This window comes from Cydia splendana, chromosome 14 (assembly GCF_910591565.1).
Source record: "Cydia splendana chromosome 14, ilCydSple1.2, whole genome shotgun sequence".
Taxonomy (NCBI): Eukaryota; Metazoa; Arthropoda; class Insecta; order Lepidoptera; family Tortricidae; genus Cydia; species Cydia splendana.
This window is the reverse complement of record NC_085973.1, coordinates 9,162,361-9,188,317: the sequence shown is the minus strand read 5'-3', so window position 1 is coordinate 9,188,317 and position 25,957 is coordinate 9,162,361. Positions and strand designations below refer to the sequence as shown.

Genomic DNA, 25,957 nt, shown 5'->3' with positions numbered 1-25,957 from the left:
CTGGTAAATCTGTTTCGAACGCCCGCAAACGACCTATCTGTCTTGAATCAGTATAGTCTGCTGACGTTGTCCTGCAAAGGGCATCGTAAGGACCCGATTCTGAGTATTTTTTTCGGCCGTCAACTTAGGAGCATAATTTGAGTAATTCCGATTTACAAGTTTTATTTTTTTCCGGTAAATCTGTTTTGATCGCCCGCAAATGACCTATCTATCTTGAATCAGCATAATCATCTGACGTCGTCCTGCAAAGGGCATCGTAAGGACCCGATTCTGAGTATTTTTTTCGGCCGTCAACTTAGGCGCATAATTTGAGTAATTCCGATTTACAAGTTTTAAATTTTTCCGGTAAATCTGTTTCGATCGCCCGCAAATGACCTATCTGTCTTGAATCAGTATAGTCTGCTGACGTTGTCCTGCAAGTGGCATCGTAAGGACCCGATTCTGAGTATTTTTTTCAGCCTGCGACTTAGGAGCGTAAGTTGAGTTATTCATATTTTCAAGTTTTATTCTTTTCCGTTAAATTTGTTTCGAACGCCCGCAAATGACCTATCTGTCTTGAATCAGTATGGTCTGCTGACATTGTCCTGCAAGTGGCATCGTAAGGACCCGAATTTAAGTATTTTTTTCAGCTGTCGACCTAGGAGCATAATTTGAGTAATTCAGAATTTCAAGTTTTATTTTTTTCCGGTAAATCTGTTTTGATCGCCCGCAAATGACCTATCTATCTTGAATCAGGTTGGTCTACTGACGTTGTCCTGCAAGTGGCATCGTAAGGACCCGATTCTGACTATTTTTTTCAGCCGTGGACTTAGGAGCGTAAGTTGAGTTATTCAGATTTTCATGTTTTAATTTTTTCCGGCAAATCTGTTTTGAACGCCCGCAAATGACCTATCTATCTTGAATCAGGTTGGTCTACTGACGTTGTCCTGCAAGTGGCATCGTAAGGACCCGATTCTGACTATTTTTTTCAGCCGTCGGCTTAGGAGCGTAAGTTGAGTTATTCAGATTTTCAAGTTTTAATTTTTTCCAGCAAATCTGTTTCGAACGCCCGCAAATGACCTATCTATCTTGAATCAGTATGGTCTGCTGAGATTGTCCTGCAAGTGGCATCGTAAGGACCCGAATTTAAGTATTTTTTTCAGCTGTCGACCTAGGAGCATAATTTGAGTAATTCAGAATTTCAAGTTTTATTTTTTTGCGGTAAATCTGTTTTGATCGCCCGCAAATGACCTATCTATCTTGAATCAGGTTGGTCTACTGACGTTGTCCTGCAAGTGGCATCGTAAGGACCCGATTCTGACTATTTTTGCAGCCGTCGACTTAGGAGCGTAAGTTGAGTTATACAGATTTCAAGTTTTAATTTTTTCCAGCAAATCTGTTTCGAACGCCCGCAAATGACCTATATATCTTGAATCAGTATGGTCTGCTGAGATTGTCCTGCAAGTGGCATCGTAAGGACCCGATTCTGAGTATTTTTTTCAGCGTGCGACTTAGGAGCATAATTTGAGTAATTCAGATTTTCTAGTTTTATTTTTTTCTGGTAAATCTGTTTCGAACGCCCGCAAACGACCTATCTGTCTTGAATCAGTATAGTCTGCTGACGTTGTCCTGCAAAGGGCATCGTAAGGACCCGATTCTGAGTATTTTTTTCGGCCGTCAACTTAGGAGCATAATTTGAGTAATTCCGATTTACAAGTTTTATTTTTTTCCGGTAAATCTGTTTTGATCGCCCGCAAATGACCTATCTATCTTGAATCAGCATAATCATCTGACGTCGTCCTGCAAAGGGCATCGTAAGGACCCGATTCTGAGTATTTTTTTCGGCCGTCAACTTAGGCGCATAATTTGAGTAATTCCGATTTACAAGTTTTAAATTTTTCCGGTAAATCTGTTTCGATCGCCCGCAAATGACCTATCTGTCTTGAATCAGTATAGTCTGCTGACGTTGTCCTGCAAGTGGCATCGTAAGGACCCGATTCTGAGTATTTTTTTCAGCCTGCGACTTAGGAGCGTAAGTTGAGTTATTCATATTTTCAAGTTTTATTCTTTTCCGTTAAATTTGTTTCGAACGCCCGCAAATGACCTATCTGTCTTGAATCAGTATGGTCTGCTGACATTGTCCTGCAAGTGGCATCGTAAGGACCCGAATTTAAGTATTTTTTTCAGCTGTCGACCTAGGAGCATAATTTGAGTAATTCAGAATTTCAAGTTTTATTTTTTTCCGGTAAATCTGTTTTGATCGCCCGCAAATGACCTATCTATCTTGAATCAGGTTGGTCTACTGACGTTGTCCTGCAAGTGGCATCGTAAGGACCCGATTCTGACTATTTTTTTCAGCCGTGGACTTAGGAGCGTAAGTTGAGTTATTCAGATTTTCATGTTTTAATTTTTTCCGGCAAATCTGTTTTGAACGCCCGCAAATGACCTATCTATCTTGAATCAGGTTGGTCTACTGACGTTGTCCTGCAAGTGGCATCGTAAGGACCCGATTCTGACTATTTTTTTCAGCCGTCGGCTTAGGAGCGTAAGTTGAGTTATTCAGATTTTCAAGTTTTAATTTTTTCCAGCAAATCTGTTTCGAACGCCCGCAAATGACCTATCTATCTTGAATCAGTATGGTCTGCTGAGATTGTCCTGCAAGTGGCATCGTAAGGACCCGAATTTAAGTATTTTTTTCAGCTGTCGACCTAGGAGCATAATTTGAGTAATTCAGAATTTCAAGTTTTATTTTTTTGCGGTAAATCTGTTTTGATCGCCCGCAAATGACCTATCTATCTTGAATCAGGTTGGTCTACTGACGTTGTCCTGCAAGTGGCATCGTAAGGACCCGATTCTGAATATTTTTATCAGCCGTCGACTTAGGAGCGTAAGTTGAGTTATTTTGATTTTCATGTTTTATTTTTTTCTGGTAAATCTGTTTCGAACGCCCGCAAATGACCTATCTATCTTGAATCAGTATGGTCTGCTGAAATTGTCCTGCAAGTGGCATCGTAAGGACCCGATTCTGACTATTTTTTTCAGCCGTCGACTTCTAGGAGCGTAAGTTGAGTTATTCAGATTTTCAAGTTTTAATTTTTTCCAGCAAATCTGTTTCAAACGCCCGCAAATGGCCTATCTATCTTGAATCAGTATGGTTTGCTGATATTGTCCTGCAAGTGGCATCGTAAGGACCCGATTTTGAGTATTTTTTTCAGCGTGCGACTTAGGAGCATAATTTGAGTAATTCAGATTTTTTAGTTTTATTTTTTTCTGGTAAATCTGTTTCGAACGCCGCAAACGACCTATCTATCTTGAATCAGTAAAGTCTGCTGACGTTGTCCTGCAAGTGGCATCGTAAGGACCCGATTCTGAGTATTTTTTTCAGCCTGCGACTTAGGAGCGTAAGTTGAGTTATTCATATTTTCAAGTTTTATTTTTTTCCGTTAAATCTGTTTCGAACGCCCGCAAATGACCTATCTGTCTTGAATCAGTATGGTCTGCTGACATTGTCCTGCAAGTGGCATCGTAAGGACCCGATTGTGAATATTTTTTTCAGCCGTCGACCTAGGATCGTAAGTTGAGTTATTCAGATTTTCAAGTTTTCCTTTTTTCGGCAAATCTGTTTCGAACGCCCGCAAATGACCTATCTGTTTTGAATCAGTATGGTCTGCTGACATTGTCCTGCAAGTGGCATCGTAAGGACCCGATTCTGACTATTTTTTTCAGCCGTCGACTTAGGAGCGTAAGTTGAGTTATTCAGATTTTCAAGTTTTAATTTTTTCCAGAAAATCTGTTTCGAACGCCCGCAAATGACCTATCTATCTTGAATCAGTATGGTCTGCTGGGATTGTTCTGCAAGTTGCATCGTAAGGACCCGATTCTGAGTATTTTTTTCAGCCGTCGACTTAGGAGCGTAAGTTGAGTTATTCAGATTTTCATGTTTGAATTTTTTCCGGCAAATCTGTTTTGAACGCCCGCAAATGACCTATCTGTCTTGAATCAGGTTGGTCTACTGACGTTGTCCTGCAAGTGGCATCGTAAGGACCCGACTCTGAGTATTTTTTTCAGCCTGCGACTTAGGAGCGTAAGTTGAGTTATTCATATTTTCAAGTTTTATTTTTTTCCGTTAAATCTGTTTCGAACGCCCGCAAATGACCTATCTGTCTTGAATCAGTATGGTCTGCTGACATTGTCCTGCAAGTGGCATCGTAAGGACCCGAATTTAAGTATTTTTTTCAGCTGTCGACCTAGGAGCATAATTTGAGTAATTCAGAATTTCAAGTTTTATTTTTTTTCGGTAAATCTGTTTTGATCGCCCGCAAATGACCTATCTATCTTGAATCAGGTTGGTCTACTGACGTTGTCCTGCAAGTGGCATCGTAAGGACCCGATTCTGAATATTTTTTTCAGCCGTCGACTTAGGAGCGTAAGTTGAGTAATTTTGATTTTCACGTTTTATTTTTTTCTGGTAAATCTGTTTCGAAAGCCCGCAAATGACCTATCTATCTTGAATCAGTATGGTCTGCTGAGATTGTCCTGCAAGTGGCATCGTAAGGACCCGATTCTGACTATTTTTTTCAGCCGTCGACTTAGGAGCATTATTTGAGTAATTCCGATTTACAAGTTTTAATTTTTTCCGGTAAATCTGTTTCGATCGCCCGCAAATGACCTATCTATCTTGAATCAGTATAGTCTGCTGACGTTGTCCTGCAAGTGGCATCGTAAGGACCCGATTCTGACTATTTTTTTCAGCCGTCGACTTAGGAGCGTAAGTTGAGTTATTCAGATTTTCATGTTTTAATTTTTTCCGGCAAATCTGTTTTGAACGCCCGCAAATGACCTATCTATCTTGAATCAGGTTGGTCTACTGACGTATTCCTGCAAGTGGCATCGTAAGGACCCGATTCTGACTATTTTTTTCAGCCGTCGACTTAGGAGCGTAAGTTGAGTTATTCAGATTTTTAAGTTTTTATTTTTTCCAGCAAATCTGTTTCGAACGCCCGCAAATGACCTTTCTATCTTGAATCAGTATGGTCTGCTGAGATTGTCCTGCAAGTGGCATCGTAAGGACCCGATTCTGAGTATTTTTTTCAGCGTGCGACTTAGGAGCATAATTTGAGTAATTCAGATTTTCTAGTGTTATTTTTTTCTGGCAAATCTGTTTCGAACGCCCGCAAACGACCTATCTATCTTGAATCAGTATAGTCTGCTGACGTTGTCCTGCAAAGGGCATCGTAAGGACCCGATTCTGAGTATTTTTTTCGGCCGTCAACTTAGGAGCATAATTTGAGTAATTCCGATTTACAAGTTTTAATTTTTTTCCAGCAAATCTGTTTCGAACGCCCGCAAATGACCTATCTATCTTGAATCAGTATGGTCTGCTGAGATTGTCCTGCAAGTGGCATCGTAAGGACCCGATTCTGACTATTTTTTTCAGCCGTCGACTTAGGAGCGTAAGTTGAGTTATTCAGGTTTTCAAGTTTTAATTTTTTCCGGCAAATCTGTTTCGAACGCCCGCAAATGACCTATCTATCTTGAATCAGTATGGTCTGCTGAAGTTGTCCTGCAAGTGGCATCGTAAGGACCCGATTCTGAGTATTTTTTTCAGCGTGCGACTTAGGAGCATAATTTGAGTAATTCAGATTTTCTAGTTTTATTTTTTTCTGGTAAATCTGTTTCGAACGCCCGCAAACGACCTATCTATCTTGAATCAGGTTGGTCCACTGACGTTGTCCTGCAAGTGGCATCGTAAGGACCCGATTCTGAATATTTTTTTCAGCCGTCGACTTAGGAGCATAATTTGAGTAATTCCGATTTAAAGGTTTTATTTTTTTTCGGTAAATCTGTTTTGATCGCCCGCAAATGACCTATCTATCTTGAATCAGCATAATCATCTGACGTCGTCCTGCAAAGGGCATCGTAAGGACCCGATTCTGAGTATTTTTTTCGGCCGTCAACTTAGGAGCATAATTTGAGTAATTCCGATTTACAAGTTTTAATTTTTTCCGGTAAATCTGTTTCGATCGCCCGCAAATGACCTATCTATCTTGAATCAGGTTGGTCTACTGACGTTGTCCTGCAAGTGGCATCGTAAGGACCCGATTCTGAATATTTTTTTCAGCCGTCGACTTATGAGCGTAAGTTGAGTAATTTTGATTTTCAAGTTTTATTTTTTTCTGGTAAATCTGTTTCGAACGCCCGCAAATGACCTATCTATCTTGAATCAGTATGGTCTGCTGAGATTGTCCTGCAAGTGGCATCGTAAGGACCCGATTCTGAGTTTTTTTTCAGCCGTCGACTTAGGAGCGTAAGTTGAGTTATTCAGATTTTCATGTTTTAATTTTTTCCGGCAAATCTGATTCGAACGCCCGCAAATGACCTATCTGTCTTGAATCAGTATAGTCTGCTGACATTGTCCTGCAAGTGGCATCGTAAGGACCCCATTCTAAGTATTTTGTTCAGCCGTCGACCTAGGAGCATAATTTGAGTAATTCAGAATTTCAAGTTTTATTTTTTTCCGGTAAATCTGTTTTGATCGCCCGCAAATGACCTATCTATCTTGAATCAGGTTGGTCTACTGACGTTGTCCTGCAAGTGGCATCGTAAGGACCCGATTCTGAGTATTTTTTTCAGCCTGCGACTTAGTAGCATAATTTGAGTAATTCCGATTTTCAAGTTTTAATTTTTTCCGGCAAATCTGTTTCGAACGCCCGCAAATGACCTATCTATCTTGAATCAGTATGGTCTGCTGACATTGTCCTGCAAGTGGCATCGTAAGGACCCGATTCTGAATATTTTTTTCTGCCTGCGACTTAGTAGCATAATTTGAGTAATTCAGATTTTCAAGTTTTATTTTTTTCTGGTAAATCTGTTTCGAACGCCCGTAAATGACCTAACTATCTTGAATTGGTATGGTCTGCTGACATTATCCTGCAAGTGGCATCGTAAGGACCCGATTCTGAATATTTTTTTCGGCCGTCAACTTAGTAGCATAATTTGAGTAATTCAGATTTTCAAGTTTTATTTTTTTCTGGTAAATCTGTTTCGAACGCCCGTAAATGACCTAACTATCTTGAATTGGTATGGTCTGCTGACATTATCCTGCAAGTGGCATCGTAAGGACCCGATTCTGAGTATTTTTTTCAGCGTTCGACTTAGGAGCGTAAGTTGAGTAATCCAGATTTTCAAGTTTTATTTTTTTCCGTTAAATCTGTTTTGATCGCCCGCAAATAACCTATCTATCTTGAATCAGTATAGTCTGCTGACGTTGTCCTGCAAGTGGCATCGTAAGGACCCGATTCTGAGTATTTTTTTCAGCCGTCGACTTAGGCACATTACTTGCCTCGGCTGGCCCATATATATGATTTTTTCGATTTTATTTTTTTATGGCAAATCTAATGAGATCCAAACGATTTTAATGCCTGAACAAACTTGAACTAACGTCGCTCTATGACTTCACATGGTTAGTTTGGCTGATTTCGGGGTGGGGTGGCTAGCGTGAAGACAGCCACCCCACTTTGAAAAAATAAAAAAAATGAAGGAATCGGGTCCTAACGATTTAAATGCCTGAACAAACGTGAACTAACGAATGTCTTGCTATCTAGACCAAAAAAAATTACAAAAAGTGATTTGGGGTGGCTAGCGTGAAGACAGCCACCCCCATAGTATAAAAAAATATAAAACGACGGATATCTCTTATTATGTTTTGAACGCCCGCAAGGCACTATAATTTATCGCTTAAATATCGTCCATATAAGTTTATTCAAGCTAAAGAATCGTTAGTATCCGCGTCGATTGCTTGCTAGACCACATTACTTGGCTCCGCTGTCCCGTATATATGAATTTTTCGATTTTATTTTTTTATGGCAAATCTAATGAGATCCTAACGATTTTAATGCCTGAACAAACGTGAACTAACGTCGCTCGATGACTTCACATGGTTAGTTTGGCTGATTTCGGGGTGGGGTGGCTAGCGTGAAGACAGCCACCCCACTTTGAAAAAATAAAAAAAAATGAAGGAATCGGGTCCTAACGATTTTAATGCCTGAACAAACGTGAACTAACGAATATCTTGCTATCTAGACCAAAAAAAATTACAAAAAGTGGTTTGGGGTGGCTAGCGTGAAGACAGCCACCCCCTTTTGTTTTTTAAAAAAAATGATGTTAGAATCGGGTCCTTACGATTTTACCTACTGAACAAACGTGAACTAACGATGAACAAACGATATAGCTATGCCATTTGCGGGCAAACGATATGGGGTGGTCAACTTCACGAGCATTCCACACCTTATTAGTAAATGAAAAGCACTCTACAAAATCAACTTAAAGTTTAGCAGTAAGTAGTGTTCCCAAACTTTATGTTGACATAAAAAAACTTTCTTATTTTTCTAGCTATAAAAAATACGTTGTCCAATATATTATGACACATGATCTAATATATTTCTCAAGGTTCAAAGTTTAGCAAGGTATGTAATTATGTATTAAGTACCAAAAGCAATGAACAGACATAATAAATGTAAGCCCCAATTCTATAGACTGCTCCTCCGCTTAAATAATTGGTTCCTACAAAATACTAACACCTGGCATTGTAATTACATTTTCAGCTGAATTAAGTAAGCCACGGCTTAGACACACTTAGTTGAAACCGGGTGAAATACGCGGAAAGCCACCAAGTTTCTAATTATTCTCGGCAATTTTAATCGCGCCGAAAATTTTGGCCGTACCTACGATAAATCGTTGTTCCGCATTCCGATGTGAAACTCATTCACTGGTCGCGGTGACGTTTAGTGTCTGGTGTCTAGCTAGACTCCGCGTCGGAGAAAGGTGACCATTCACCGCACGGTCCAGACACGCGGTACCGTTAACGATAACATCGGCGAGCCCGCACATACGTTTCAGTTACGTTAATTTTTAAGCCAAGAGTGAAATGACGTACAAATTGCGCACAGACAGACATGGAATCCGTGAGCTGCCAATTAGATATCAGTGTTACAATTGAAAGTTGAAATCGCGGTGTTTTACAAGTAATTTTGAACATGATTTATAGAAGAAAACACTTTGTTTTCATTGTTTATGTTATCGCCGTTTAATTAGCGACCGCAATATTGCTTGCAGATTACCGGTCTACTTATAAAGCTATCGCACAAAGCGGATACAGAAGATATTCGAAGTACTTTCCAAAGATCACGTTATCATCTACATAACGCTGCACGGCGTTTGGCTTTAATGACAGCGCACCGTGAGCCCAGCATCCGCATAGCAACAGCTTTCAGAGAATGAAAGTTGATCGCAGACAAAAATGCGAGGCGGCCGCCATCGCCGTGCCGACGGTTCCGGTCAGAACGCCCGCAAAATATTTGGCACTCCCGACCCCAAGCATCGTCATATAATTTTCATTGCCTCTTTAGATCCACAGTTTTTTACATAAATAGGGAGGCGGTACATTTTAACGCTTCCTGACTTGCGTAATAATTCTGTCCTTAGTAAAAATTCTTTCCTTCCGCTAATTTATTCAAGTAAATTTTGTTTCCTCAACCATTTCACAGAATTAGCATGTTTTATTTCGCATTCATGAATTTCAAACAGGTTGTTAGCAATATTGTCAGAGATCTGTTATCCTTATCCTTGTAAGTAAGAAAGATTTCCCATTTAGGCCAGCGGCTCGGGGGAAAATCCCTGATGATTATTTGCTTAAAATAACCCGCATCTGAACAGCAATCGTTTCGTTATTTTATTATCGTTCCGCAAATAGGTATAGATCGTAATTGCAATACTCTGAAGTACTAAGTAAACCACAGATTACTCAATGATCAATAACTGTTCATAGTTCATAGCCGTGACAGCTCACCTCCGCTAAATACCTACTTAGCTAATTACGCGAAGGTAAATATAAATCGAGACTGGCCCGCATTTCCCAGAAACTGGGTTTTAAGAGCACAATCTTTTGTGTTTATTTAGATCCGGCGAATGCAACGATTTCTAAGTGGAGTGCCAAAAGCGTGGGAGTCGAGCGACGCAGAGCTAGGTAACACCCGGAGGAAAATAATTAAAAAGCAAAAGAAAAATGATGGGCCCCTACCTTACGTCAGTTTAATAACTGCAACATTACAAGGATGAATAGGATGATTCATTCATCTTTTTTTTCTTTTGACACTGCACGACTAAATTATTAAGTAGGTACCCAAAACAGCATGGAATTATACAAGAAAGTTAAATGCCAGCTTTGTACGTTCACATTAACTTAAAAAAGTTGTTACTAAAAATCAATAAATCCATATTACCCGTCTTTGCGACCCGTATTGTAGAACAGTGATTGAAATGAAGTGATTTGACCAATCAATAAGCTACATTGTATCCCAATTGATTATAGCCATGCTGTTGCGGAGAAAGACATAAAAGTCGTGTTATCTAATAAAGTATGGAACACTGCGAGGGCTACACAGAATTAGGTTAAAGGTAGGGGTCGACGGCGCTCGCGTTAAACAATTTTTGGGGTCGGGTCGGGAGTATATGGACCGATCATAATTCGCCCCAAAATAAACTACAAATTATGTCATAAAGCAATCTTGAACCAGTGCTTATACTGCATGTTTGGCAATTTAAATATTAACATTGTATCAACTCTTTACTTGTTATAGGTCTGGGAAAAATAAAGGTAAGAGGTAACTGCGTTATTACAACACAGTGTTTGTCTAAGGAGGTCAATACGGGGGTAAAATTTAGTTTTGTGAATAAATAATGCCAACCTAAAAGTGGAGTGTTTTTCAGTAGATTTGCATCAAAAAACGATCGACGTCAAATGCCGTCTTTGGCGTCGTTGTCACGATTTTGCGTTGACGTCAATTGATGTCTGTGGCGTTTAAAAGGTTAAGCTAGTAGTATCAATACTATACTAGCACCATCTAAACAGCAAATCCGTGTTTTATTAGAGCACTTTTTTTTAAAGATTAGGTATAGGTTTATATATTAAAAAAAAAACATAGAAAAAAACAATATTCATGGCCTGAAATACTCACTGTTGAAAAGGTGTGACAAAAGTTGGTGTAGGGAGTTATAAATCATTGGACATGAACTTCAAATAACTTGGAACGACAATCAGATAAATATATTTAATTTTACTTCCAACAGGATCTAAAGATAACTATAGTCAGTAAACAATGTTGATCAAGCGTATTAAGGGTTCGTCCCATCTAAACAATTACAGAAGCAGGTCAAAGGGATGTAGGCGTTACATGATGGGTCGCAGGGGGTGTGCATTGTACAGAATGCATGTCTCTATTGGAGGTGGTAGAACGGAAAATCGTATTATGCCCAATGAATCAAGGGGTATATATAACTCGGGGCATGTTGTCCTTTGATTGTTGCTAAGGGGTGGAAATGGGAGCCGTGGAAGTGTATTGTAACTTAAACTGTAGGTATTAGGGGCTAATATGGCAGAGCAGATTGAGGAAGACATGCATTATCTGTTTATTCAGGAACTTCAGAAAATAGGTGACCTCAAATGAAATAAATGAAAAAGGAAGGCTTAAGTAAGTAGTTTATTTGCAAAAACAGTGTTAAATTGGAATCTTATCTTGGTTTAACAAAACAAGTGTCCACCTAACAAAACTGTTTTTAGTAGTAGTTACACAATTTAGTGGCATACTAAAGAAAAGCCGGATTGCCATTGCCAGATATGTCAGATCTCAGTAATTAATGGACTGTGCGGAAAGGGAAGAATCATGGAATATAAGGAAATGAAGGAAACCAATACATCTCTCTCTTGACACTCTCTTTTTCACAGACTCTTTAAAGGTTATAAATACATATTCCATAGCACCACAAAATTTATCAGTTTATGTGGACAGAAAGTATTTTATTTATCCATGTGATGTAGAATACCATTTTACAAGTGTTTAAAATTAAATGTTTTATATGTATAGTTAATAGTCAAGTTTTGATGTTATATAGCAAACAAATACAAATGTACATCTTTTTTGTTAAGTAACCATGCCGCATGGATAGTTATTACATATTGGTCACAACACAATCAACAGATATAAGCAAACAACTAGAAAGAAAAAGATAAGAGTGTAGGAAAAAAAGGTTGCTGATGTTGAGGTTGGTTCAAAATAAAATGTTACATAGGTATTTGATATGTGACACAGTTCAAAAGATTATGTTAAGTAGGCAAAAACGAATTAGCATAATAGGACTATTATTCTGAAAGAAAAATATGATGATGGTTGAATTTTCAATAACCCTTCAAAAATAAAGGATATTTAAGTTATTATTCTGTTTGATTATATTTTTTTCTTTAATTTTTTTTTCCACAAGCAAAACTTAGAACAGTCAGTTTTATGGTCAAAAAATCAATAATTGAGTTTATCCATATTTAAGGGTGGTATTCCACCTGTCCAATTTCTTGGTCCATTGTGTATTTTGTGTCTCACATTTTGCTTAATGAGAGAGTGAGACGCAATGCACATTGGACCAAGAAATTGGACAGGTGGAATACCACCCTAAGTCCCTACTTGTCATTACGATACATAAAAATATTTTGGGCCATACATTTGCAATTTATATAAAAGCAGCAGGAGTAGCTAAACAGGTGGCATGTTCAAAATGACCAGCGCACTCTTGTTTTCTTAACAATATGAGTACAGTTGTGTTAATTTTATTTATACCTACGTCTTTCTACCTGAGGAACTTCTGCAACTTGGATGTACCAAGTCTTTACTGTGGAAATATTTAACATAGCTGAAATATATGACAAAATCAAAACAAAAATAATTATCCCTTTGAATGCCATGACTATTTTTTTTAAGATTTAATTTTAAGAAACAGTCTATAATAAAACTTATTGGAACTCATCAAGGTTAAAATTAAATAGTTACTGTTAAATGTCTTTTGCAGTCACAAGGATTAATGAGTTTGTAAATGTCAATCGCTGAACAGAAACTTTAAGGGTCCGTTGCACCAAACCATCTATCACCGGTAAAGTGTTCGCTAAATATTTATTGTATGGGAAGTTTCATAGATCTCTGCTGCGTGACGTTGATCAGTCTATTAACTATAGTTGATGCAAATTAGACCAACATAATGTGAAGTTTGGATCAACAAATTGGAATGACATGACTCATGCAATTTATATTTTTATGCTATTTAGCATTTACATCATGTTTTGCAACAAGTGACACAAATAACTCTCATTTAATATTCACTTAATAATACATACATACAACAATAACAGGTGAGTCAAGTAATCACCGTAACGCTAGCAAGCAAAAATTGGTCTGACTATGTCAATGAAACATATACATATGAATATGTCAATCTGGTTTTGTAATACATAGATACATAAACATATTTGATTGTCTTTTAGTTGATCATAACTTAAATGAATAGTTATTTAATTGCCCATGTTCTTACTAATTGGAATATTTTTTTCAGTTAATATATATTTCTGGATATCATTTAGTAATATAATTTATGTATTAATCATTTTACCTCAATATAAATTTTTAAGGACTTCATCAATGAGGTGGAGGATATTGAATGTCTTTCAATAAATTACCATATGGATTTTATTTAAGAAAAGCAACAAAAAAGGACTTATCAAGAGTGTTTCATGCATTGGCCAAGTAAACTGTGATGGAAATACTTACATTTCTTGGCGTTCTCGTCCATCAGCATGTTGAAATGGTGGTGGCGGTTCCACGCAGCCATTTTGCCTTCGTGCGGAGCCCCGAGAAGCACTAGGGCCGCCCCGGCGGGCCCAACTCCGGCTAGGGGCTCCAGTGTCCTTACACTACAACTTTGTCACACACTCATAACCCAAACGACATAACTATCACAGCTCACAGCTTAAAGCACCGCGGTCGTCATCGGCGACGTCGCGCGCCGCACATGCCTCACTTCCGCACTAGATGCACTCGCGTAAACAGATCCACAAGACAACTACAGCGGTGATTCACCTCCGGCGCTGCGCGGCCACTGCGGCCGCCCGCGCTCCGTCCCGACTACCACCCAAACACGCGTCACGTGGGCTCGCGCCGAGCGCCCGCTGTCGCTGCACCGACCACGGCTTTATCCTCGCGCTGCACCAATAATGCACAGCGAGAAATCACCGTCTAATAATCCGATACCACAATGAATGAATGCTAGCACGCGACGCGAGCGAGCAAGACGGACTACGCGATTTCCCTTCAACGGTCCGATCCTTCGTCTGCAACCGTGACGGGCTCGGGCTCACAAGCAAAATAATAACAAATGTGCATGAGATACTCGATATATTATGTGCACGTGGGTTGCGCCATAGAATCGACCAAATTCTTAACTAAACTATTACTTTTCATCGATTTTTCCATAAATCGTAATAGAATCTTGCTTTATAGAAATCGCAGCGAGCTTGCAGACGATTCTAAATTTCGGTGAAACACAATATTACACCTTGCACTCACAAATATCAGAAATTACTAATCAAGTTATAATTTCACTACTACAATCAAAGCACTATCTTCTGAACAATTTGTATACAAAACACATGCCGTAATACATTCAGAAAATAACAGTTTGAAACAATAAACGCGTTGTTCAAGCGCGACAAATAGGACAAAACATGGCAGACTCGACCGAAAAGCACACGAACTTTGTCTATGGTCGTTTTGTTTTTAAATGCTAGAGCTCTCTGTTACGATTCTATTTACGCTTCTACATCTTTTTAAGAGAATCGCTCAAAATAATCATTTTAAAACATTGAAACGCAAAACGAGAAAACACTAATACATGGCATATTGCATCATGTTCTAATGTGAATAAAAAAGGTAATTAATGCACCTATCAATCTATCATAATATTTATATATAGAAAAAAAATTGCGTGTAACGCGTTGTACAAAGCGTGACCATAGACAAATTAATAGAAAAAATAGTTTTCAAAAATGTTGCCAGCGCATATTTTTTCTACTAAAGTAGTAGTTTATAGTATATAGGTAGTATGTCACATTCTTTACATTCGCTATTGCCAATGCGAATCCGAATGTCCAGGATGCGAATGACCAATTGTAAATGCGTTAGAGTCTGGCTAGCCCAAGGGCCCAACGTTTTCTGTTCTCTTTCACGTCGCAGCAACTAGTATCATTTCTCTCTCCTCGCTCTTTTAAAAATGCCGTTTGTCAAAAAAGGACAACCATACTGTTGACAAGGTGGACTTCAAATCAAGTGTTGCCTTTCTTGATGCGCCCAGGCTGTGTATGTTTGCGTAAAAGCGTATATGTGTGCTCTTTTAGGGATGTGAAAAGTCGATTTTAATCATGTTATATATCGATAAACGCTACACAGCGGAACAAAATAGCGATTAATTGAAGCTTCAATATCTTCGTTAAACATAAACATAATTGAAATGCTAATGGATAATGAATATATTATAATATAATAATATAATTCAATTATTGCGGAACACCTATTTTAGGACGTATTCATGTATTTTAATTAAATATCTGAACTTTCCCTTGGTTCCCTGCTGGGGCGTGACTATAAAATTGTGATCTGATAACCACAATAAAGAATAAAAGCGTTTTTGTTAATTTTAGGTATCGTTAAGCCTTCGAAGTAAAATTAAAATTGCAAGAAATGTCGATAGTTTATCGATATGACTTTATCGACATGGCTACAGCAACGTGGGCCTCATTGTTAATCGTACACTAAACAAAAGTGGCAACAGTGACAGCTCGCTGAGACACCGTCTCTATATATTATAAGTCTATGGGCTAGCCAAAAATTGTTGACAGATATTTCGTTGTTGTATCACCAATTGTCTAGGATTTAAAAACTAAAGCTAAAAGTCAGTTGTCAATTTATGTCATTCATTCAAATTGTTTGCGGTTTATAAGGGGTTTATTTTAAATAATATTAATAATGTCTATACTGAGTGAGGTTCGCAAACTATTATTTAAGCTCGTGAATAATTACGACAATGTGCGAAGTCGACGTGTAGCGTTGTATAACAAAAAACTGCAATGTTTACAACTCCTAAACAAATGTAAACAAATTAGGAGGTTGGTGCTCTATAAATATTTTGATACTTTGCATTTAGCATATTTGGCGTAGTACTTATGTATTTTTTTGGTGATAGATTAATATTACGGTATTATCGAGCTAGATCTTATAAGAATAAGAATAATAATAAGAAATGTTTATTAGCACAAATAATAATTAATAGCACAAAATAAAATAACACAAAACTAAAATTCAATTACATAAATATTTGTGCCAAAAGGTCCTCATTCAGCTTCTTGTCACGTTGTGTATCCTAGGACACACAACGTGACGCTGATTTTCAGTGAGGCCTGGTAAAAGACTAAAGTTAAACCTAAAACTATATGGTGGCAGAACCAAAACATAAGAATTCAACAATGAATAAATAATAATTATAAGGCTATTGATTTTATATATACCTATGTATCTTCTTTTGTCGGGCGCGTATGTGTATGTGTGTGTGTGTGTGTGTGTGTGTGTGTGTGTATGAGTGTGTGTAATGTTTATTTACACTACATTTAATTTTTCGCCTTGTTACAATGGTATATGGTGAGAAAGTGTTAACATTATGTTTTTATCGTTGACTGTATTTTACATAGTGGTAGAAATTATGTGAACTGACTTTGAGTGCACGTCAACGTATATTTAACTTATATCCTTAGGTACCTTACGTGTGCACAGAAAATCAAAAATATTTTCTAGTTTCAAAACTATAATTCACGTGTGACCAGCCCAAGATTTTTTGAATTTCCCGCCAAACATTTGTGTAATATTTCAGCAGCCAGACTCTATTTTCATTCCAAATTAGAAAATAAACAGTTACTGTACAATATACATTAAACCTATGTTTCTTATCTAAGAACGGGACGTAATAGTCTAAGATCCCAGATATACGGTCGACCTTAACCAATACGTCTGACGGATGAAACTTATATTTTATGAAAGAAAATAGATTCCAGAATAAAAATAAATAGGGTTGCCTAAAGAAATATGGTCAAGGCTATTTTTAATAAACTTATGAAAAAAAATTTTTTTTCATCAAATTTCACCGATTTGTCTGACGAACGAAATAAGTATACAACTTGTACAATATAAATCAAGTAGGTTGCCTATCTTTCAAAAATTTATTAAAAATAGCCTTGACCATATTTCTTTAGGCAACCCTATTTATTTATGTTCTGGAACATATTTTCTTTCATAAAATATACGTTTCATCCGTCAGACGTATTGGTGAAGGTCGACCATATATGCGGGATCTCCTACTATAACATTAGACAGCAATTTTGCCGCCGTTTTGCTTATTAGGCGATTTCGGACAGGTGATTAGCCCAGCTGCACTGAAAAGTTGTCCGCTTGTATAATGTACTTTTATTGTTGTTTAAATTTAATACAGTCACAAAAATTATGAAATAAAGTGCGCACCCATATGACAACTCTATACTTTAATTAACTCCGCGAATGCCCTTATCAAAAATTTGCTACTGAATTAAAGCCTGACCAGTAGAGTATGTGCGGAAAGAGAAGAGTCGTGAAATGTATGGGAACCAATACATTCTACGACTATTCTCTTTCCGCACAGACTTATTATATAAGTGCCTCCGGCGCGCCTCACTCTAAGCTTTATATCTGCATACATCTCGCAACTATATCAAGTTTGGTGTCTTTTTCGTGTAATTCGAAGATGAAGAATTCATTTCTGTGACTAAATTTTCACTAACCCATACAAAAAATTCGAGAAATTCAAAATTCAAAAAAAAATCTTTTAATATTTTTTTTTGTAAATCCTCTATAAAATTTAAACTATGAGGATTTGCTCTAGAAAAAAAATACCTATGAATAGACCAGTTATCCTTCTATACAGAATAGTAAACTTGTCAAACATTTTTTTTCATAACTCTGTTAAAAAAAATGTTTTGTGTCGCGCGGCGTACCTGCATTGTAAGAGCGGTATGCAGCGTTTAGGATTTTTAAGTATGTTTAGATGATTTCTGATAAGTTGTTATTGTTCTGGTTGTAGATTACATTAATAAATTACTTCTGGACGTGATATATATACAAATATAAATTAAATATATAAATAAAGATATTTAATTACACAAACGGGTCTACCGCGATATAATTTCATTGTTTTTACCTTTAATTCCGACGTTTCAGCTGAGTTGCACCAGCTGTGGTCACGGAAAGACTGATACGGATACTGTGAGTGTTGCGTGTCGTGCCGTGGACAATAACGTGGCGGTTCCGCGGCCGGCTCCCTGACACTGCGGGGTTGCGTAATGCATCGCAGCCATAATGTGATATGTAGTGTTTAGTTTTTTAAAGTTTAGTTATAAAATATATTTTTATATAATATGTATGCTAGTTTTAAGGTATTTATGTATGGGCCATTAGTTGCCTGAAATAAAGATTTTCATTCATTCATTCAATAAACATTAAACTTTAACGGGTAGCTGCAATTTCTTTGTCTACCCCGAACATTTTTATAAACTAATTTCGGGTAGTTTAGTGGTGTTTTATTAATATCTCCGTTGACATTTGTTGGGACATCAGTCTTTCCGTGACCACAGCTGGTGCAACTCAGCTGAAACGTCGGAATTAAAGGTAAAAACAATGAAATTATATCGCGGTAGACCCGTTTGTGTAATTAAATATGTGTACAAAACGCGAGAGTTTAAAGTGTTATATAAATAAAGATGCTGGGAAAACTTTCGCCAACAGAGTTAAGTATTATAAATGTGATAAAATTAACATTATTATTTGTATATCTTTTCCATATCTCGGGACCATGGGGTCCCGGACCTTTGGGAGGCGTACGTGGGGCCGAAGCCAACAGCGCAGAGGCCCTTTAAGGCACTTTAATCTAAAAGCAAGGGATACATGTGGTGGATACTATCCCCGAACGCACAATGTGATACATCCGGAGATGGTCCCCGCCAGGTGCAAAGACTATTGCAGTGCAGCACTTTTGTGCTGCGATGGGAACTAAGGTCATGGGCTATAGATTTGAAAGTTGGATGGATTGGATAATAGGCTATGGGAGAGACTAGCGGACACCTGCCGTGACAATCAGTTTCAAAATTGTAAATGACAGGTTGACGCAATGGCCGCACGCACAGTGCGACAACAGGGCAACACTTTGGAGTGGCTGTGAGGTTGTCGAGAGGTGAGTCTGCGGTAGCCAGATCCCGGTAACCCGTTCAGCAGGCCGCCGGCGTTATAACATTTTACACTTCCAACCTGGAGCATAGGTCCCGCTCTTGCGACTCCATTCTGGCCGCCCAATCAAGGCAAGCACAGAGGCGAGGGCCACATGACAGGGCCCTCTGGAATAGGGATCCGCGGTGTCGCCACTCACCGTCAGCTCGCCACAAGCTGCCCCCGTGGGACATTATTATTATTATTGTGGTGTTGTGGGCCCTTGAGTGTCGCATTGATCAGCATTGATCTATTGTGACGGCCCTTTAAGTTCATTACTAATGCCCGTTGCATCCAGAAAGTTCCAGATTCTTTGGGCCGTAATGTTTTGTACCTGATAGGGTTGCACTACGTGACGCCCTAGGTAGGTACTTCTTTTTGACATTAGTGGTCCACAAGAACAGAGAATGTGCATCGCAGTCTCCTCTGACTCTTGACAGAACCTGCATGTCGCATCTTGTTTCTTGCCAATTTGAAACATATGTTGCATATGCGCCCTTTGTAGCAAGTTCGTCCGCTTCATCGTTTCCGTTAATGTCGGAGTGCCCTGGTACCCATCTAAGTGTAACTTTGTTGGAGTAAGCCAGTGCATTTAGGTTTGTTTTACAGTTCTGGACTAGTTTTGAGTTTGATTCAAGGGATTCTAGTGCCAGCGGAGCAGCCTGGCTGTCTGAGTTGATGTAGATATGCTGGTGTCTTACTCTTAGATTTCTATCCAGGTTGATCTCCGCACATTTGTTGATGGCGAAGACTTCTGCCTGGAAGATTGAGGTCACTGTACCCATGCTGACGCTAGCTCTGAGCTTAGATCTCTCACCATAGATCCCACATCCTACATCATTGCCTTTCTTGGAACCATCTGTATATCAGATGTGGCTTCCTTCTTCGACGTACATTTGGTTGTTGATCCATTTGTCTCTAGGAGGTATTTCTACTGTGTACAGTTTGGTGAGATGACATTCGGTGTGCGTGTCATCAGTTGGCATGCTAAGGGTTCTATTCCCAAAAACCCAGGCCTTTAGATTGGTTAATGCCTAAGAGCGCCATTTTGACCTGTTTAGCGTGCATATTCTGTAGACGCACTGCTTGGCCTCCTTTTGCACCTGCAAGTGGAGTGGTATGATGTCCAGCAGTGCATCTAGGGCCGCTCCCGGTGTCGAGGAGTAGGCGCCTGTTAGTGTTCAACAAGCCGTGCGTTGCAGGCTGTTTAGAGTGTCTATTGCTGTCTTTTGGCTGGTTTTGTTACACCAGACTGCGAAGGCGTAGGAGACAATTGGCCTCACTACCGCTGTGTATAACCACATAGCAATTTGGGTCTTAAGCCCCATCTTGCTCCTGCCATTCGATAGCATGACCACATGGCCATTTTCGCTTTTTGTATAATGTTTCTCAGGTGAGGGTTCCATGTTAACTTTTGGTCGAAGGTGACCTCTGCCGAGAACGGTATTATTTGTCCATTAAGTCTTGGTTTTGTGAGTTTATCAAGCTTCCGTTTCCTTGTGAATGGTTAAATGGCTATTACAGTCTTGCTCGGATTAATGGACAAGTCATTTTCTCTACACCATTTGAATATTGTGTTTAGAGCTCCTTGCATTAGGTTGGATATTGTGTTGAGGCAAGGGCCTTTGACGATGACTACAAGGACGTCGGCATATCCTTGTGTATCAAAGTCTTGGCCTGACATGATTGCAAGAAGTTGGTCCACTGCTAGGGTCCATAATAGTGGGGATAAAACGCCTCCTTGTAGGCACCCTTTAGTGGAATAAAATTCATGCTCTATATATAGTATTGATGGTCAGAGCATGCTCTCGAACAGAGTAGCCATACTCTGTTCGAGAGCATGCTATGTACCCATCTGTTGGTTTCGTCTACTCCCTTTGATTTCATACCATTGAGTATGGTCTTTGTGGGCGTATTGTCGAAAGCACCTTCATCATCAAGGAACGCACTTAGAGGGGTTTGCTTTTCCTCTAGGGTTTTCTGCACCTTGTCAACCAGGTTGACAAGGTGCAGAAATTATTTCGGCGACACGGCGGTTTTCAGTTGTGTCGCATGTTCCGGTGTAGGATTTGGTTTATGTTGGGGGACAGATTATAGCCCTTCAGCAACAGCCACCATGCCCTGCTGACTGAGGCTGGTCCAAACAACATGGTTATTGGGAGCCCATATGGACAAGCCTACCTGCGGCGGCTGCTGCTTGTTTAGAGTTTATTCATTGCCGCTGCAAAACAAAATACGTAGGGAGGTGCAACTGCGTTAAAAAAAACCTAATGCACAGTCCCATGGGCATGTAATGGCAATTAGGAACAATCTTATTTTAACCCGCATTTTTTGTCAAACATCTCCTATGTTAATTTTTTCACATTTATAATACTTAACTCTATTAGCGAAAGTTTTCCCAACATCTTTATTTATATATTTAATTTATATTTGTATATATATCACGTCCAGAAGTAATTTATTAATGTAATCTACCACCACAAGAATAACAACTTATCAGAAATCATCTAAACATACTTAAAAATCCTAAACGTTGCATACCGCTCTTACAATGCAGGTACGCCGCGCGACTCAAAACATTTTTTTTAACAGAGTTATGAAAAAAAATGTTTGACAAGTTCACTATTCTGTATAGTAAGATAACTGAGCTATTCACAGGTATTTTTTTTCTAGAGAAAATTTTGTAGATGATTTTCGAAAAAAAAAACGAAAAGATTTTTTTTGAATTTTGAATTTTTCGAATTTTTGTTATGGGTGAATGAAAATTTAGTCACAGAAATGAATTCTTCATCCTCGAATTATACGAAAATGACACCAAACTTGATATAGTTGCGAGATGTATCCAGATATAAAGCTTAGAGTGAGGCGCGCCGGAGGCACCGGAGGCACAGGAACACCTGTTCCAAGCGGTTTGCTTTGTCTCCAAAATGCAAGATCCCCTTAGAAAACGGGACCTTAGATCTCCTGCTAATTGAACTGCTATATAAATGAGAATAACAGCGCTCTCTTGACAATGATCAATTGATCATATATTACTGGGGCCCATTTCTCGAACGGTATTTTAGTCTAATACTATTAGTGTGTTGTCATGGTAACCCATACGATTTGACAGTTCGTGGACTAATGTTATTAGTGTAATACCGTTCTATAAATTGGCCCCTGGTCAGGTTTTAATAATTTTCAAATTTATACATCGTGATTAAATATCAATTACTTAAAAAATATTTACATACAATTATGATCATCATCATCTCAGCCATAAGACGTCCACTGCTGAACATAGACCTCCCCCTTTATGGGGGGGTGAATGCCATAATCGCCACGCTTGGCAGGCGGGTTGGCGATCGCAGTCGAGTACACCGAATTTGAGGGACGCTGCTGACGGTGGTCTTGGACGTAGTTTAAGGACATACCCGGGTCCAATTATGATAATCAGTAAAAAATAAGACCTTCAAATTGTAAATTACAGTCCAAATTGTCTGGAACGTATACGGGACTAGGCATTTGACGGGTTAACTTAACATATTAAAAATACACGTTGTATAAATGGCTGTAGGTAATTATAAAACTTTGATAATTTTAATAAAATGTTAAAGTTGTTTAAAGTTCGTTTTCAAATGTAATTATTTTTAAGATGCCTTTATGGATTTGCATGCTGTTTGTACACAGCTGATAAGGTGAAACCATAGACATAATATACCTAAAGACGGAGTCTGAGCGAGCTGTCACTGTTGGGACTTTGTTTTATGTACGATTAACAATGTGAATCCACCTGACTGTGGCCATGTCGATAAAGTCATATCGATAAACTGTCGACATTTCATGCAATTTTAATTTTACTTGAAAGGTTTAACGATACCTAAAATGAACAATAAACGCTTTTATTCTTTATCGTGGTTATCAGATCACGATTTTATCGTCACGCCCCAGCAGGGAACGAATGGGAAGTTCAGATTTTTAATTACAATACATAAATATTTGCTATTGGCACGTAATTGGGCAAATAATATCACCTGAAGACCAGACAGATAAGGAACTTAAGAAAAGAACTACAAACGCATGGAGAAAGTTTTGGTATTTAAAAGAAGTTTTTAAGGCAAAAGAAATACCAACAAGGCAGAAATTTTAAGTTTTCAATAGTTGTATAATACCAGTATTAACTTACGGTTGCCAAACTTGGGGACTTACAAAAAAGCAGCACCAAAAACTTAATGTGTGTCAGAACCATATGGAAAGAAGCATACTTAATATAAAACTTAGAGGGTCAAATTGTCCATAATCAAGGCAAAATCAAAAACAAAAACAATATCTAAAATAATAAAAGAACAAAAATGGCGCTGAGGGGCTACCGCGAAAACCGAAATTCGCAAATTGCGGGGATCTTTCTCTTTTACTCCAATGAAGGCGTAATTAGAGTGACAGAGAAAAATGCCCGCAATTTGCGAACTTCGATTTTCGCGGTTATAGCCCTGGACAAGCCATATGATGAGAGAAACCCTAGATAAATGGACAAAGGACCTTGTAGAGTGGTGCCCAACATACAATAAAAGAAAGAGTGGTCCACAAAAGTTTAGATGGTCGCATGATCTAAAAAGAATAGGAGGAGGTAAATGGATGCAAACAGCAAAAGAAAGAAACAAATGGAAAGCTCTGGAGGAGGCCTACGTCAAAGGACGAGTTGAAGTTAAAGTTATGAAACCGAATTAATATATACTATGTATCAACTATCCTCCATAATAAAGGCTAATAGGGAATATTAGGCAAAGCTCTGCGTAGGTAGCACCTTTGTGGCACATACAGTAAACAAACCACATTGACACATCACACGTCACGTCAATCACATGGCCTACCGCGAAACAAGAAAATCGAAATTTCGTTATCTAATATCTCTATCACTCTTGCATGTTCGAGCGATAAAGAGGCAGATAACTAAATTTTGATTTTCGCGTTTACCGGTAGGCCCTTGTTAACAAACCGCCTTGATGCATCAATGTCATATTTTATTGTCTGTGAAAATTTGTCAAAAAACAGTTTAAGGCACAGTATGTATAAGTTCATCATCATCATCATCATCTCAGCCATAAGACGTCCACTGCTGAACATAGGCCTCCCCCTTGGACCTCCATACGTGCCGGTTGGAAGCGACCCGCATCCGGCGTCTTCCGGCGACCTTAACAAGATCGTCTGTCCATCTTGTGGGTGGACGTCCTACGCTGCGCTTTCTAGTCCGTGGTCTCCACTCGAGCACTTTTCGACCCCATCGGCCATCTTCTCTGCGTGCAATGTGGCCTGCCCATTGCCACTTCAGCTTGCTAATCCGGTGGGCTATGTCGGTGACTTTAGTTCGTCTACGGATCTCCTCATTTCTGATTCGATCACGTAGAGAAACTCCGAGCATAGCCCTCTCCATAGCTCGTTGAGCGACTTTGAGTTTTGAGATGAGGCCGATAGTGAAAGACCACGTTTCGGAGCCGTAAGTCATCACTGGTAACACACATTGATTAAAGACTTTCGTCTTGAGGCACTGAGGTATGTCGGACGAAAAGACATTACGTAGTTTCCCGAACGCTGCCCAACCGAGTTGGATTCGGCGGTTGACCTCTTTCTCGAAGTTGGACCTACCTAATTGGACTACTTGTCCTAGGTAGATGTACGAGTCAACAACTTCGAGTACCGAGATCCCAACAGAGACTGGGATGGGCACAACATTGGCATTTGACATAAGTTTCGTCTTGTCCATGTTCATTTTCAAGCCCACCCGTTGTGAAACTCGGTTGAGGTCATCGAGCATCATGCTGAGTTCCTCCATCGACTTTGCCATGACTACGATATCGTCGGCAAACCGAAGGTGAGTGATGTATTCGCCGTTGATGTTGATGCCAAGTCCTTCCCATTCCAGGAGCTTGAAGGCGTCTTCCATTACGGCAGTAAACAGTTTCGGAGAGATAACGTCTCCCTGCCTTACGCCTCTTCGCAATGGAATCGCCCTCGTGCTCTACTCCTGTACTCGGACCGACATGGTGGCGTTACTATACAAACACTTCAACACTTCGATGTACCGATAGTCAATATGGCATCGCTGAAGAGACTCAAGCACCGCCCATGTTTCCACCAAATCGAAGGCTTTCTCATAGTCCACAAACGCTAAGCATAATGGCAAGTTATACTCTTCGGTCTTCTGTATAACTTGCCGCAGCTTATGGATGTGGTCTATGGTACTATAGCCTTTTCGGAAACCGGCTTGTTCGGGAGGCTGGATGTATAAGTTAGTCTATGAATTTACTGAGTCGGTAGTGCCAGTGGCGTGCCTAGGGTTTCGGAGTAAGGCAAGCCGAAAGATATGTTTTCGTAATAAATGTCCAATTTCACTCTTTAGACTCAAATGAATTTGCTAGCGTATCGCGGCGAGCGGTAATCATAGCGCACAGGGCATATATACTTTTACATCTTTCTCGGTCACTCTAATTACGTCTTTATTGGAGTAAACCAACAATCCTTGTGTTTTGTAAACGGCTGTACAAAATTTTCTCTTAATGCGACTGACTTATCTGAGAATACACAAGTCGGGTGTTAGTTTTGGCGCGGACATGATATCCCGTTTTTCTACAAAGTTAAACGATTTTACCTTGCCTTCGTTGAGTAATACGTGGACGCATCTCATACCGTCACAAGGAACAACTTCATCAATTGTTAACACTTATAAAAGTCACAACAAACGAATAAATCCACATTCACTACTTAATTCAAATTCACTTAAATAAATTGAG

General features: G+C 39.1%; 1 protein-coding gene and 2 long non-coding RNA genes across 10 annotated transcripts in view; 2 read left to right on the top strand and 1 right to left on the bottom strand.

Annotated features, from left to right (window-relative positions):
• Positions 1 to 14,607, bottom strand: part of LOC134796711 (serine/threonine-protein kinase minibrain) — a 170,741-nt gene extending 156,134 nt beyond the window's left edge. For 5 of the 8 annotated variants that reach the window (XM_063768888.1, XM_063768889.1, XM_063768891.1 and 2 more), the window contains exon 1: positions 13,626 to 14,607. In XM_063768888.1, coding sequence (XP_063624958.1) covers positions 13,626 to 13,686 — 61 coding nt within the window. In that variant the 5' untranslated portion in view covers positions 13,687 to 14,607. The remainder of the gene's footprint in view (positions 1 to 13,625) is intronic. The other 3 variants (XR_010144988.1, XM_063768898.1, XM_063768894.1) reach the window with 2 other exon arrangements.
• The window catches only part of LOC134796812 (uncharacterized), a 293,974-nt gene that overhangs the window by 31,625 nt on the left and 236,392 nt on the right, over positions 1 to 25,957 (top strand). The window lies entirely within an intron of this gene.
• On the top strand, positions 3,903 to 5,176 carry LOC134796882 (uncharacterized). The gene is made up of 2 exons (XR_010145018.1): positions 3,903 to 4,089; positions 5,117 to 5,176. It is a non-coding gene; the product is annotated as an uncharacterized LOC134796882 (long non-coding RNA).